The sequence below is a fragment of the Perognathus longimembris genome, chromosome 2 (genome assembly GCF_023159225.1).
Source record: "Perognathus longimembris pacificus isolate PPM17 chromosome 2, ASM2315922v1, whole genome shotgun sequence".
Lineage (NCBI taxonomy): Eukaryota > Metazoa > Chordata > Mammalia > Rodentia > Heteromyidae > Perognathus > Perognathus longimembris.
In genome coordinates this window covers 7,878,638-7,892,865 of record NC_063162.1, presented here as the reverse complement: position 1 = coordinate 7,892,865, position 14,228 = coordinate 7,878,638, and the positions used below count along the sequence as shown (strand labels likewise).

The window sequence follows — 14,228 nt, the reverse complement described above, 5'->3', positions numbered from 1 at the left end:
AGAACTGTGTTCATTACCTGACTTACAAGACCATAACCCTGCTGCTGCTGCTGCTGCTGCTGCTGCTGCTGCTGCTGGGCACCCGTCGCTCACGCCTGCAATCCCAGCTACGCAGGAGCCTGAGATCTGAGGATCCAGATTCAAAGCCAGGCCAGGCAGGAAAGTACACAAGACTCTTGTATCCAGTTGGTCACAGAAAAGGCCAGAAGTGGTGGTGTGGTAAGAGTGCTAGCCTTGAGCAAAAAGAAGCTCAGGGACAGTGCTCAGGCCCTGAGTTCAAGCCCCAGGACTGGCAAAAAGGAGAAAGAGATTCTTGGACTGGGACTGAGACTGATGATGAACCTGCAATTTTCACATGTACATGCATATTCAAATTCTACTGAAACACAGACTGAAACAAGACCTAATTAGCTGCCGCTATTCAAAACAATAATCACTTTATTGGAACTAGTTTCGAATACTTTCAGGAAGACTATGCATTCACATGTACCTTCCCTAACTTACATCTTCACGAAAATATGGAAAAGTAATGCATTTTCTCTGCTGTTCACCTCTGCCAAGCTTTGGTTCATGGCTGATAGGAGGCTATCTTGCCCTATCCTAAAACAAATAAATCAATTAGAGGGTACAAACAAGCCAAGTAGACAGCAAAGATCAAGACCAAAGCTAAAAGCAATCTTTGGTCAGTTCTATTAAAAAAAAAAAAAAAAAAGAGCCTACCACTGGGCACTGGTGGCTTACGCCTGTAATCCTAGTTACTCAGGAGACTGAGATCGGAGGATCACAGTTCAAAGCCAGCCCAGGCAGGGAAGTCCATGAGATTCTTATTGCCAATTAACCACCAGAAAACCAGAAGTAGAGCTGAAGCTCAAAGTGGAAGAGCACTAGCCTTGAGAAAAAGAGCTCAGGGATAGCATCTCAGCCATGAGTTCAAGCCTCATGACCACCACCAACAACAACAATAAAATCATCCACGAATACATGGCCACACCTTTCACCTACTGACATTAAGCTATACACACATGAGCTATATACATGCATTGATAGTAACATATCCATGTGGCATATATGAAGCTATTTTAAGAATCAGAGGGATTCGGCCAAGGCCCCATTTAGAAAGAAAGAAATGGACCTGTTTAAAATAAACAGCAATTCAGATATAACCAACAGACCATAGGTTTCTGGCCCTGATTTAAAAACAACAAATCAGTTGGGCACCAATGACTCAAATCTGTAATCCTAGCTACTCAGGAGGCTGAGATCTGAGGATCCTAGTCCCAAGCCAGCCTGGGCAGGAAAGTGTGTGAGACTCTTACCTCCAATTAGCCAGAAAAAAGCCAGACAGGAAGGTGTGGTTCGAGAGATAGAATGCTAGCCTTGAGAGCATGAGGCCCTGAGTTCAAGCCCAAGTACCAGCACATAGAAAAAAAACACCAAATACCCAACCGAAACAATATGAAGTCAAAGAGATCTGGAGTCTCTCCTGTATCAATGGCGTAGCCCCCTCCAAATACGGATGGCTGTCTGTCACATACATCTTTTTCAATGCCTGTGCTTTGAAGAGACCGTCGTAGTTGAGTTCCGTCAAACTCACACAAAGAGAGTGGCCTCCGGTGTCCCCAGTCCCACGGACTAGCTTCTCTGCTGGGCACACCCCGGTCCTTTCTGGTCTTAAGAACTGGTCCCCATTCACCGTCCCAAGAGAGACACTCTACAAGCTGATTCTCCGAGCTCCGGGGTACGGCTTGTCGGAACCCGCCATACACAGAGAGTTAGCCGCCATCAAAGCGGAGGAAAAGATCCGAGAGCTGGCTGGGTCAGGGGGGGGAGTAAACGTCTTTGAACTCTTTATCTACTTTCTGTTACCTGTCTCCGCAGGGGGATGCGCTTGGTCAGCTTGTGCACAGCCGGCTGGCTGCTGAAGTCCGGCTTCTTGGTGGTGGTCTTCATTCGGCACAGGATGACGGTCACCACCATGCAGGCGATTAAGAAGACCCCTATGCAGTAAATGGCTATCTCCAGGTAATCTGGGGAAGCGGTAATCTCTTTTTCTCTTACGGGAGCTAGATTGTGGGTCGTAGGGAGGAACAGATAAGCAAGCCACAGAGTTATTAGCACATGGGACTGGTACAGCCTAGGCAAAATACAGACGTCACAAAGTGCCAGTGAGCATTCCAAAGGCGAGATGGGATTCTAGTAACCCAATGCTCAGGAGGGACGAGGCTGGGCAGCCATAGACCTCTTGCCTGTGCCTCCCTAGTGCAAGGCATCAATAACTGGAGTGCCGGGGCCCACCCAGGGGACCAAGTTACAAAGGGAGGCTATGAAGCCACAGGCCCGTAGACATTTGGCCAGGACCACCGGCTGCAGCCACACCTCCTTCATGACAGCCTCGGGGTGCAAATTCTCCCAGAGGTACATACACGCCCACTCTAATTTCCAAGGAGACTGTACAGTCTCCCTGAGGCTGACTTCTTCCTCAGTGAGGAATCCCAGAGGCTCTTTGTAAGTCGGCTGGCCAAATGAAGTTTGGTGGAGTTCCTTAGTATAGTTCACAAAGCCACTCAACCAGACAAAATGATACATTTCCTATTGGTTATGATATAAAATCAGTACAACCGGGATACATAAGGTTTCCATAGTTCTTAGCAACCATTTCAAGTTTCTGTGTTATACTGATACATCCGTGTAACTTTTCTCTTATGATAGTATATAAATGACTTTGTAATGAATACATATATAAACACGATATACATATATGTAATTAATTTATCATCTTATATTAATATCCAAACATGTGTCAATAATGGCCTAACGATAAGCAATGTATTTCCAAACAGTATTTCTTGGTGACTCCATTTTGTTAATGGCTACTACTGTCAGGCACACTGGTTAGCAAGTGCCACTGGACAATGGGAGAATACAATACTGCGCGTAAAAGCAAGCTCAACATGAGAGACATCTCGTGTTAGAGCAAATTCTCACAACCAAAGGGGAAAAAATGGATGCAATGGAGTTATTGGAAGCTTATACATTTTAATCAGGAAAATATAAACACACTCGCAAGCTAGTCAAAACTCTCAGCCACACAGCACAAAATGGAACAACCAACTTATTCTTACTAGATATCAAACAAGCATGCAGATAGGCACTAACGGCTAAAAATGAAGCATTAATACCAAGGCATTCATAAAGGAAATGGCGGAGAGGCAATGCATCAGAGAGGACAGTGTGTCAAGAAAGCTGGATTAGAGTAGTCAGTTAAAGACACAGAGGCCATAGTTATTAGACAACAGCGCGGCCCTGATGTTCGTTTCTCCGTAAGGCAGAAAGAACATCAAGGCCAACATGGCCCAGGCATGCTCTGCAACAAAGGCAAACTCAAAGCGCACACTAGTGCAACATGCAACAAAAGCCACCGATTCCCAAGGAGGTAACACACTGCTTCTGCACACCTACAATTCATGGGCGCTTTTCCTCCCAGGGCCCCTCAGTAGACACCTGTCTTAGCCTTTTTATTTTTTTTTTAAACCAAGATATAAGCAACGTTGGGTACAATGCTAAGGTTTCATTAGCCAAATGGCACGGGCAATGGCAGAAGAATTACTTTGCATTTTACAAAGCAATGTCAACTTCTTTCTTAAGGGGAATGGGGGCGGGGGGGAGGGTGGCCCTGAGGACCCACTTTTCTAGAAAAGCACATGATCCCGCTGGCTTGTAAAGGCCCGTCCTCCACTCGATCAGACACGTGAACGTGGGATCTCTTTATAAGTGAATTTCCAAGGCAACTCTCTTATCCCTGGGGGACCATTTTGAATCTTTTGAAATTCTTGATGCATGGATACAAGGGGTCATTTCTGAGCACAGAAGCTGTGTTACTTTGATAGCAATCAACCAAAGGAAGGGAAAAAAAAAAAAAAACCACAAAACCCACAGAAAGAAAGAAGAGTATATACCTGGCAGAACTGTCAACCATGCAGAGTGAAAGGATATCCCAATAGAGTTACCCGCCAAGCACGTATACTCCCCAGCATCCTCAAAAGTTACATTCCGAATATAGAGAACCTCAATCTCTTTGTCCGTGGTGTTAACACCGGCGGCCTAGAAAACAAAGGAAGCAAGAACACAGCTAGACGACATAGGAATGATTGTGGAAGGGGCCTTGGAACCACGAGGCCTCGCACCAGCGGCTCCGGGGGGTGCTGGCCACCAGGAGATTCCGACCGCAGCCCATCCACAAAGCCCACAACCGAGAGACGCCGAGCAACACCGGCCAGCTCACCTCCACAGGCCCTTCACCACACCGGCTTCACCGCCTAGACATGCATGCGATCAGACACATGGAGAAAGCACCCACAGAGCTCCGTTCTTCCGGCCTTTGCTTTGGTTTGGATAAAGGGGTGGTTTTTCCAATACACAGAGTGCCCAAAGGGGCTAGTTTGGGGGCTCCGGTCCTGTGGGCTGCAGATTCCCACCAGGGATGGTTCTATCTAAATTGCCGTGTGATGAGATTAAAACACACCAGATACGCTCAGGGCCTAGGCCTCGCTTGTCTCTCTGGCTCTATGAGAGCGAGCAGGAAGGGTAGGTTTGTCTCGGTTGATCGGGCTCGGCAACTTTCACTTTGGCCCAAGCCATCTTGTCTTGCCAAGTGCTGAAAGCAGGTGGCACAAAACATGAGCTTGATTAACAGAAGAAAGCTGTCTTTTTCAAATCTCTTTTGTACTATGAACATTTGAAGGTGAGCCGTGACAAACTAAGAATACCTTCAAGAGCATCCCGCAGTGCATTCCTCAGGAAAGAGGAATGGTCCCTGCACTTGGCCTAGGACGGGCGGCGGAACCCAAGGAGTGCCATCTCACTGGACAAACCCTCTCCTGCACGTGACTGCGGTGAAGAGACAGGAATCCTGCGGATGGTTCAAATGCTACAAATTCCGTAGGAACGCGGGTCTAAGTTTCTAAGGGCGCTAGTGTACAACCACCCTGGGGAAAGGTGCAGCCCAAACAAGACAAACCAGAAGGAGCGGCTGAAAAACTGGGTGGAGGTGGAAGGTAGTCTTTAGACGAAATCAGAGCAGGCACTTTGAACGTTGTGGGCATTTTTCCATGGCTGCTGGCATCATACCAGCTGCACCACCGAAGAAAGATCATTGTCAATGTACCAAGGCCACAAGAATTATCCTAGAAGCTGCCTGAAGCCTCCCAAAGCACCAAGTCCTTTCAGCTTCTATATCCAGTTTTCTTTAAAAACAAAACAAAACAAAACAAAAAAACCAAAAACGTTGTTACCTTGCTGTTTGGGCAGGACAGTGAGCCAGGCAGACTGGTTGGCCTGCCCTATATAATTGGAGACCTTACATATATATTCCCCAGCATCCGCCTCAGTCACATTGAACAGAGCCAGCACTTCTGCATTGGAATTATTTATCCCCGAGTGCTAGAATAGACATAGGAGAACGATATCATGGCCAACCCAGAAGTCTCAGTGCCGTCTACGGTTCCCACCACCAACACACCACAAGAAAACAACTTCCATCATGTTCTAAAGAGCTGTGGCCTGAGGAAGAACACACTAAAACCCGGTGGTGGACAACAGAAGGGACCTGGGAGAGAAGGACAGAGAAGGGTGAACGGTAGCTGGTGGGTGGGGAAGCGCTTCTCCAAGGCGGGCATCCTCTTCCTCCAGATCTTTAGATTCTGGATATTGTTGGCTAAAGAGAATACTTTATTAGTAGGGTGTTCTCTGTGAGCAATCTGTAATTCTATGGAAAGATTATTCTTTTTGTTTTGGTGGTCATGCGGCTTGAACTCAAGGCCTGGGCCCCGTCCTTGAGCTTTTCCACTCAAGGCTAGCGCTCTACCACGTTGAGCCCCAGCGCCACTTCCAGTTTTCTGGTGGTTAACTGGAGATAAGAGTCTCGTGGACTTTCCTGCCTGGGCTTGGCTTCTAACCACTATCCTCCCATCTCAGCCCACTGAGTAGCTAGGATTATTGGCTGAGTCACTGGTAACTAGAAAAAAATCATTCTTTTTAAGAGCATCTCCATGAGCAACTCAACACAGGAGACAAAGCAGGTGTTATGCTAAGAATTCACAATATACTCAGCTGGTACAGGCTGTCCTGAGGAGTAAACTGCAACTATAAAAACTAGGAAGGCAAAAAGCCAAGAAGATGGGGGTTTGCAAAAACAAAAAAACAAAACCCAAGATATGTAAGGAAGAAGAAATTGTTCTGGTTCAGCATTTCACAGGTACAGAAACATACCCATTCATGTACTACCTAAACAATATGTAAATGGATTATAAAGGATTAATTTTTTAATCCACTTGTTTCTTAAAAGGCAGCTAGCTACGAAAACTTGGCTCTAGCATCCTATGAATAGAAAAACATCAGATTAAGAACATGAGCATGATGCCTCAAGCTTTCTACTTTTCCCATCTACTCCATCTCATTTATTCAGCACACCACCCTAGAGGGGAGACAGAGACAGCACCACGATCCCACAGATTTCAGCTAGGCCTGAATGTCTCCTCTCAGATCTCAGGGCTGACAACTGAACTATTCTGACCCTTTGTTCAGTGACGTCTTCCCCTATCCTTCAGAAATCTTATTAACCATCTCAATGAGCTGCCAATTCCTTCACCAACTGTACCGTCCAGTCTAACTGACCACCGTCTATCAAATTCAACAGGAAAGTCAAGAACCTGGGCAAACCCACAAAGAAGGTCTCCCTCGTGGGGCCTCTTCGTAGGATTCAACAAGTCCTTACCTTCAGAACTTTGAGGTACGGCAGCCCGTCGGGCCCGTATTTACTGCCGTTCTTTTCAACGTGCTTGATCCACTGGATGTGGGGCTGGGCATCACTGTAAACTTTGCAGACGAACTCCACGTCCCCTCCGACCACCGTGGAAGCATTCGCAGGCAGCCCAGCTTGGAGGATGGGCCGGTGTGGCGATCGCTCTGAGGACGAGAGGGAGGAGAACCGAAGATGAGAAGAGGAGAAACCAATCAACAGGCTGGGTTGTCCACAAGGCCGGCAGGAAAGGTGGGCCACAAAGGCTCCGCGGGCTCAGTTCTTCAGGATAACGGAGCAGGGAGGGGAGGGAGCACAATAAAAAGGACCTCAAAGAAGACCTCTGGAGTATAACCCTTGTTGTTGTTGTTCTTTTAAAGGTACTTAGAAAAATCTAGAAAAGAACTTATTAAACCCCAAGCACTTGCTTCTCTACAGGTACCTAATAAGCAATGGCAAAGACTTTGACAGTGTGCAAGACGAGTAATGGTAGTCTCCGTACTTAGGAGGCTTGGTGGGCCCCAAAATTCACCTTAATCACGAGTTTAGCATCACGTGTCAATGACTGGACTCAAGCCTTCTGAGCAGCTAGGATTACAGGTGGGAGCCACAAGCATCTGACGTGGAGTAACTTTGTAAGGTGCATCCTACATACACACAATGTCCTCCAACACATTTTTTTTTTTTTTTTTTTTTGCCAGTCCTGGGGCTTGGACTCAGGGCCTGAGCACTGTCCCTGGCTTCTTTTTGCTCAAGGCTAGCACTCTGCCACTTGAGCCACAGCGCCACTTCTGGCCATTTTCTGTATATGTGGTGCTGGGGAATTGAACCCAGGGCCTCATGTATACGAGGCAAGCACTCTTGCCACTAGGCCATATCCCCAGCCCCCCCCCCCAACACATTTTGAAGATGTTCTGAGAAGTTCTGCATCCCCCGCTTTAAATAAATAAATAAATAAACCAGAGCTTGTAATCTCAGCTACTCAGGAGGCTGAGAACTGAGGATCATGATTTATAGCCAGCCCAAACAGGAAAGTCCATGAGACACCTATCAACAAATAACCACCAAAAGCTAGAGGTGAAGCTATGGCTCAACTGACAGAAGACTGTCAGATTTGGAGGGAAAAAAGGCCAGTCCACCAAAGCACTATATAATCACAAGCTTACTAGAACCTTCCTAGAAGGCCTATCTGTCCAGAGCCACATCAAACCCAATCCTTGGTCCATTCACAAATAGGACTTCAACTTCACACACCTGCACACACCACGTCCCCTGTGAAAACAGTTAAGAGGGGACCCCAACCATCTTACCATACCACGGGCGTGCCTACGCTGTGCCTTGCATCCCCATGCCTAGGTTAGAAACAGCAAGTCACAATGACAGAAAGCTAAGCCTTATCACTTGGTGGAATTTGTTGAACCAAGAGTCTGCTGGTCCTTTAAAAGCTTCTTTAAAAGAAAGAAGATGCACCTAGCAGTTCCCTTTTGCACATTTCATCGGGAATCTCGCATCACTTCCTAAACACGTATTTCTACACTATAAAGAAAAGAATTTCAGAGCCCCAAAGGAGTCATTTATCTTGCTTCCCAAATCTTCTGTGTAAGCTAAGCAAAGAACATAGAAGTTAAGGCTACTAGGTTTTGTGGGGGGTTTTGTCAGTCATGGGGCTTGAACTCGAACCCTGAGCAGTGTCCCTAAGCTCTTCTGCTCAAGGCTAGCGCTCTACCACTTTGAGCCACAGCTCCACTCCGGCTATCTGGTGGTTCATTGGAGGTAAGAGTCTCATGGACTTTCCCGCCTGGGCTGGCTTCAAATCACAATCCTCACAGCTTGGCCTGCTGAGAAGCTAGGATTACAGGTATGAGCCACCAGTGCCCGGCAAGTCTACTAGTTTTCAGGAGCAAAAAAATCTCAAAAGCTGAGTTTCTTCAAATACACAATGAAATCCTGACTCTGGCCAATGTGCTGTCTCAGGGATGGGCAGAGACTCTGGTTTGTTCACAGTGGGCCCAAGGCAGACGGGAAGGACAGTTACATCCACATGCAGTTGTTTCTGCTCCTTCTGCTGGTTGGTTACCAAGAGCTCTGACAGCATGGGGAAGCTGGCATCTGGGCCAGAGACGCAGATGACAACATCTGCTCTTTTGTACCTATCAACTGCGAAGGTTTATTATCTAAGTGAATCTGGTATATCAATTCACTCTCTGGCTTGGTTTTCCAATATTCATAAGTGTGTGTGTGTGTGTGTGTGTGTGTTCAGATACATATTGATAGCTGGTTTAAGATGTCTTTTCTTAAAAATAACAAAAAGGACTAGGCAATCTTCACTGTTACAAGCCAGATCTACTGAGTTTTAAGCAAAGTTCTATACCGGTCTCTAATACATCACCACACAAGCAAACTCTATGCGTGTAAACAACAAGCGACGCTGCAGCGAACAAGAGCGTCTCCCCCCTCCGGCCTGTGCCACGCTCCCGCGGGAAAGCAATGGCGGAGCCCGGACGACGCTGGCAGAGCCTGGTAGAGAGCGGCAGTCTGGTTTCACTTGTGGTCAAAGCGCTGCTAAGCTCCAGTTATTAAGTTATTCCACTGTTCTCCGGACTATTTTCACCCCAAAGGAGAAAGAACCCCTTGTGAAGGCTTAATGTTATTTCATTTGCAAATTACAGCCGAGTGAATGTTGCTGCTTGCAGACTTGAATCCGTCTTTTCAAATTTTCTCACCTTCTATGAAATAACCTCTTAGCCACCCCCTTCTCCTCCTCCTCAACCCTTTCTCACTTTGGGGACAAAAAACTTCAAGCAGGATCGCTCCTTTAATAGAAACCTTATACCACCTTCCAAAACTTATTACAGCTGCTTTCGGTATAAAATGAAACCTCAGAGAATGTTATTGAAAATGTTTTTAAAAAGTCAGTAGGCCTCAGGTTTCATTTCTCCACATGAGGCTTTGATTTCCTTTGTAACCCTTCTTCTCTACCCTTAAACAAGTCAGAGAATGAGGCCAAAAACATCTTGGAAAAAGTCCTAGGATGCCAGCCTCTCCCGGGCCCGAGGTCCCCTTCCTGTCCTGACCCATCCATCTCCCGGGGTGACCAGCCTGAAGAACAGCTCTAAGCGGTGGACGGTAACCAGCCTCGCGTCCTCCCTTCAGGAAGTTGGGGGGACAGCGAGTGAGATGGCTGTTCACTGGACAGAGTGGGCAGGCAGCCCCTGCTCTGCCATTCCCAGCAGCCCCTGGGAAAGCAAAGCCCTTGGGTTTGCAACTTTCCACAGCACGTTGAAATCAAATGGATCAAGCTCATGAATGAGCTCTAGATGAGGGACAAAAGCCCAGTGTCGGCTCAGCTCTTCGGTGTGATAGGAAAGTGGAGTCCTCTCCATGAGGCAGGCTTGTCCAAGGCTGGTCAAGGCTCTCTTACAGCAGGTTGAACTCTAAGGTAAGGTGTAAAAAAACCCTTTCCTTCCCACGGGGCGGTGGGAGGGCCGAGGCATAAACGACATGGAAAGAGAAAGGCACGCCAACAGCTCACCTGGATTTCTGGATTGCAGTTTTTAAAAGGGATATTCTGAGCCTGGCAGGTTGTGACTATACAACCCACGGCCCTGAAATAGGATGAGAAAGCTGTAGTGATTAGAGGTCCCTGTGTGAATTCCACATTAAGACACCAGGGAAAGCCGTCCAAAGGGTGGGGCTTGTGGCCTCGGACAGTTGGCTGCATGGCTGGAACGAGGTTCCTACAAATAAATGCGTAGTGAACACACACTCAAGTGCTTTAAAAAACACATCCCCTCCCTGCCTCCTTGCTCCCTCTCCCTCTCCTCTCTCACACACACACACTTGGTGTGACCCCCACGTTTCAAGTGTCCACTTTACTAAAGCAGAAACCCCTCTCCGCAGAGGGAAAGTAAATACCCACAGTGGTTTTCGGGTCCTGCTCTCTCGAGCTAAGAGTTACCAACCAGGCAGGGCCCCAGGACGGCAGCCTGCTTCATTCCAAGAGGCAATTACAGAGCACAGAGGGAGGAGAAAAAAAGAAAGAAAATACCTGAGTGACAAAGGATAAATCTTTGTTAATTGACCATTGAAACTTTATAACATGCCAGCCCTCCTCGGGACATAATAATATGTTTGGCTCATAGGAGATCCGCAACTTTTGCTATGGCACAGCAAAGGCCATTAAAAAAAACAAAAAAAAAAAACAACTCCTAGAGCAGAGAGTGGCCATGTCTAGAGGCTCAGTAAACACACATCTCAGGGCCAGAAGGACCAGGCTCTTAAATTACATCCATAAATTAATCAAGGCCAGGTTTCCCAGCATGCTCTGGTCTTGAGTTTTGCTCCTCCTCAAAGTTAGGCAGCGCTGGTCACAAAGAAGCAACTCACAGTTGCTTTCACTGGCCACACATGACCAAGGGACTCAATTCCCACTGACTTTCCAGCACGGAAGCAACCGGCTTCTCACTCACGGAAGTAACGGGGATGGCTTGGCCCGATCTGTCTTAAAATCAAAAGGGAAATTACATTGCCCTTCTTCCAAAGCAGTAGTTTCGAGGCTGAAGAGGCAAACAATAGTTTGCCATTTGGAAGGATAAAAAGCAAAGGAGAATTCTTTTCTTCTAAAGCCAGGCCTAACTTTTCTCTAAAGGATAGGTGGTGGTGGTGGTGGTGCGAGCTGGGACTGCATTAAAAACGCACCAAACCAGTTAGCATGAGGCATGGTTATTAGCAGAAGGAGCTCACTGTCTTGTCCCACCCCGGCCCAAAGGACTCACACCAGACAAGCTAAATCCAGCTGGGGTCAGAGTTTTGTTTTCTTTTCCCTAAGCCTCTGGAGATCAGCACAAAAGATAGCGAGAACTAAAGAATGGTCAGCAGAAAGGGGCAGGGGTGTTAAAGGGAGGGAGTAGGGCATTTTCAAACGGCCCTGGCAGCACCACCAGAGGCTAATACCCTAGCTTGTCATATTCTGAACCAGGGCCTGGCATGCCGGGCACCCTGCATTCTTTCTTTGTTGTTGCTGGGTTGTTGTAGTTTTTTGAGACAGCGTCTCCTTATGTTGCCCGAGCTGGCCTCAAACTCATGATCCTCCGGTCACCAGCTCTGAGATTGCAGGCGTGTAGCACAATGCCTGGTGAACCTAACAGAACGGAAAGCCCACGTAGTTGAGGGTGACTGGCTTGCGATTCTGAGCCGCCATGGTCCTGTCCTGTCCTTTCCCTCTGCCTGGTGGCCCGAGGGGGGGGGGGAGTCCCCCCCCCCCGCCTTCTGCCAGGGGCCGTGGCTCTGCCAATCCTGCAGGGAAAGATGAGGCATCTCTCCCTCAGTGCTGGAGTCACAAAGTGACCTGTGGACCACGCCCGTGAAAAGCCAGCCACGAAACACGGCGGATTCCCTCGGGCTTGCTCCGCGGTGGTGCAGCTGGGTGGAGTCAGGTGCGGCGGGAGCCCGGGCGGGCCTGGGAAGACCCAGGCAGGTGGAGGCAAAGCACCTTCCATAATCAGTGTCACAGATGATACGATTTGGCTTGGGGATAGGTGGCTCCTCCCTGCAGAGTGTCAATTTGGATCATCTTGAGAAAATTACAGGAGCCAGAGCTCCATGTTACTGACACCCCGAATGTTTAACACCCCCCCCCCACACCGAGTTCTATGCCTTCAGAAAAGGTGAACAGTTTGAGCTGACAACTCTCTGATCGCCACAGTTATACCAAATTCATGTTCAAAAAAGGCTTATCTACCTAGGGCAGTGTCGGGGTTTGAACTTCGAGACCCATACTTGCTGGATTGACACTCTACCACTTGAGCCAGACCTCCAGCCCGGCTTTGTACTCATTATTTTACCTAGCCTTACAGACTTTTCCGCCCGGGCTGGCTTCAAATAACGATTCTTTGGATCTCAGGCTCCCGGGTAGCTGGGACAAACGGGTGTATGAAACACCAGGGACACCCAGGTGCCTTTCCTTTCATGAAAAGAAAAAGACAGCCTGGAGTTGTACAGAAGCAAGGGGCGCACCGCACTTCGAATGTACTGAGGGATGGGGAGGCAGATTGGGGGGAACAGTAGAAGTGGGGGCGTTAATCAGGATGCACGGTTCGCATAACCTGACTTACGGAATCAAAGCCCCTTTTAACAACGACTTAATAAAAGCAACTAAATACAAATTTTTACATGCGTTGAATGTTACTGGATCATGATCAAGTGGCCAATTTTATGCTAGGTATCTCTTACCACATTTTTTTTTTTTTAAGTTGACGTGGTACTTGGATGCTGGCGGCTCCCTCCTGTAATCTTAGCTACTCGAGAGGCTGGGCTCTGAGGATCACAGTTCAAAGCCAGACTGGGGAAGGAAAGGCCGTGAGACTCTCCATGTCTAATCAGCCATCAGAAATCCACAAGGGGAGGTGTGGTTCAAGCAGTAGAGCACCAACCTTGAACAAATGACATTCAGGGACAGCACCCAGGTCATTTCAAGCCCTAGGACCGACACAAAAGAGAGACAGACAGAGGGGGAGAGGGGGAGAGAGAAAGCGCACAAAGTGCCAATATTATGGTGTGATTAAGATAGATTTCTAGGGCCACGGGAAACCTACATCTCAGTCAGCTAAGTATGTTTACAGTGTCCGGTTTACTAAATGAGAGCTTGTCCTCTCCTGTAACCCTAGACAGCGCTCACGGTGTCCCCTACGCCGGGCTGCGGATGCTGATGTCGATGCTAGCGTCAGGTCTTCATGGACTCCCTCCCGAGGAGCCGGGGGTAAACACAGCTGACAGAGCGCTGCTGGCATCATCAGCCCTGGAGGCCCAGCCCGGCGCTCGATCGCAGGACAGGGCCACGCCACGCGCGAGGAATGCAAGATCATCAGCTGGTGTCTGACATAGCTGAGCTCCCTTCGCGGTGAGAGCATGCTGGAAAAAGAGCATGCTCTGTTCTGCTTTGTTTTGAATTGTTCAGGGATTAAATATACCCTCTTGTTGGAAAGGCTGAACTCCCATTAGGGTTATCTTCTCAGATGATTTGCAAAGAAACCAAAAAACATACCCAGAATACCAGAAAGCCCCCCCAGTCAAAGTCAGGAACCTGAAGTTCCTCAAGTTTAAAATGTCCCATAAATTATCTAATTAAAAGGATCCAGTCAGCCCAACTTTAAAACTCTAGCCTAGAAAAACACCCACACAGGTGCCCCATAAATAAGTAGGCACAAAATTTTGCTGCTGTGGCTTTTCGGTTTTGTAACAAGAAACCAAAAGATACACAATCTATAAACAATGGTGGTACATTCAGTGTACCATGCAGGCCACTGAAGTACATCGATACGTACAGACATAGTGGGGTTGTCCGCGGTACAAATATTGACAGCTTTCATTGCTCTGGCCATCTAAAACATCTTTCTTCCAGAAGTCTAGAACCATCTTTTCTAGACCCTACCTG

At 47.8% G+C, this 14,228-nt stretch overlaps 1 protein-coding gene and 1 long non-coding RNA gene across 9 annotated transcripts in view; one reads left to right on the top strand and one right to left on the bottom strand.

Annotated features, from left to right (window-relative positions):
• Positions 1-14,228, bottom strand: part of Fgfr2 (fibroblast growth factor receptor 2) — a 103,340-nt gene that overhangs the window by 32,875 nt on the left and 56,237 nt on the right. For 3 of the 8 annotated variants that reach the window (XM_048338103.1, XM_048338108.1, XM_048338107.1), the window contains 3 exons: positions 6,773-6,963; positions 5,292-5,439; positions 1,861-2,063 (listed from right to left, as the gene is read on the bottom strand). In XM_048338103.1, the coding sequence (XP_048194060.1) occupies positions 1,861-2,063; positions 5,292-5,439; positions 6,773-6,963 (542 nt within the window). Of the gene's footprint in view, positions 1-1,860; positions 2,064-3,956; positions 4,102-5,291; positions 5,440-6,772; positions 6,964-14,228 lie in introns of all 8 variants that reach the window. The other 5 variants (XM_048338105.1, XM_048338110.1, XM_048338104.1 and 2 more) reach the window with 3 other exon arrangements.
• LOC125345985 lies at positions 4,110-6,078 on the top strand. Its single transcript, XR_007209832.1, has 3 exons — positions 4,110-4,500; positions 5,048-5,054; positions 6,066-6,078. It is a non-coding gene; the product is annotated as an uncharacterized LOC125345985 (long non-coding RNA).